Here is a 904-nt window from a genome sequence, read left to right on the forward strand (position 1 = left end):
GTGTCCCCCCACCCCCCCTCATCACCCCGGCACTCGCCAGGGCAGGAGGTACCAGGTGCTGCTACTCACCCATCCTTGAAGAAATGCAGCTCCCCGTTGATCTCCGTGATGGCATCGAAGTTCCTCTCTGCACAGGCGTCCCGGCTGGGGTCCACGGGAACGGGCTCAGCTGTGGGTTCCGGTGTCTCCTCCTCTACCTCCTCCTCGGTGGTGGAGGTGCTGCCGGCCTCTGTGGGTATGGGCTGGGGCTCCTCAGTGGGCACAGGTACGGGGGCGGTGGGCTTGGGGCCAGAGCCACGACCTGAGCACATACAGGGGAGGGCATGAGGCTGGGGGCCGGCCCACACTGCGGGACCCTTGGCATGCCCGGCTGTGGGGCAGCCCCTCACCGTAGAGGTACTGGATGCCCTGGATGTCATCCGGGTCCAGCTGGAAGTCCTGGATGTAGCTGTACATGGGGTACATCAGGGCCTCGCGCACACTGGAGTGGTCCAGCCCCAGTGAGTGCCCGAACTCGTGGGCAGCCACCAGGAAGATGCTGTAACCTGGGGGAAAGCACCAGCCTCAGCAGGACAGGACATGGTGGCTGGGGACCACAACCCCTGTGGGGACCATGCCAGCGTGGCAGCATGGCGTGGGGAAGGAGGGTGTGGGCAGGGGGGCTGGTACCTCTGTCTGGGCAGAAGCCCCACTTCTTGTCAGTGTCGTAGTTGCTGGTGGTGGCACACCAGAGCTTGCCGTCCTGCCGGCCCTGGCTGGTGCAGGAGCTGTAGGACTGCCCCAGGAAGGTGAAGGGGAAGACGCACGGGTCCCCCTGGGAGTTGCCGCCGATCACCGCCGTGTCTGCAGCGCAGCATCAGTGGAGCTGGCCCCAGCCCCCAGGACAGCCCCGAGACCCCCCAGG

The 904-nt window shown here is 66.3% G+C and overlaps 1 protein-coding gene across 1 annotated transcript in view; it reads right to left on the minus strand.

Annotated features, from left to right (window-relative positions):
• Positions 1-904, minus strand: part of MMP9 (matrix metallopeptidase 9) — a gene marked incomplete at its 3' end in the record, with an annotated part of 3768 nt that overhangs the window by 883 nt on the left and 1981 nt on the right. The window contains exons 5-7 of the mRNA XM_035896144.1: positions 670-847; positions 390-545; positions 70-301 (exon numbers count right to left, since the gene is read on the minus strand). Of these exons, the coding sequence (XP_035752037.1) occupies positions 70-301; positions 390-545; positions 670-847 (566 nt within the window). The remainder of the gene's footprint in view (positions 1-69; positions 302-389; positions 546-669; positions 848-904) is intronic.

The sequence above is a fragment of the Egretta garzetta genome, unplaced genomic scaffold (assembly GCF_000687185.1).
Source record: "Egretta garzetta isolate BGI_Z169 unplaced genomic scaffold, ASM68718v1 scaffold356, whole genome shotgun sequence".
Lineage (NCBI taxonomy): Eukaryota > Metazoa > Chordata > Aves > Pelecaniformes > Ardeidae > Egretta > Egretta garzetta.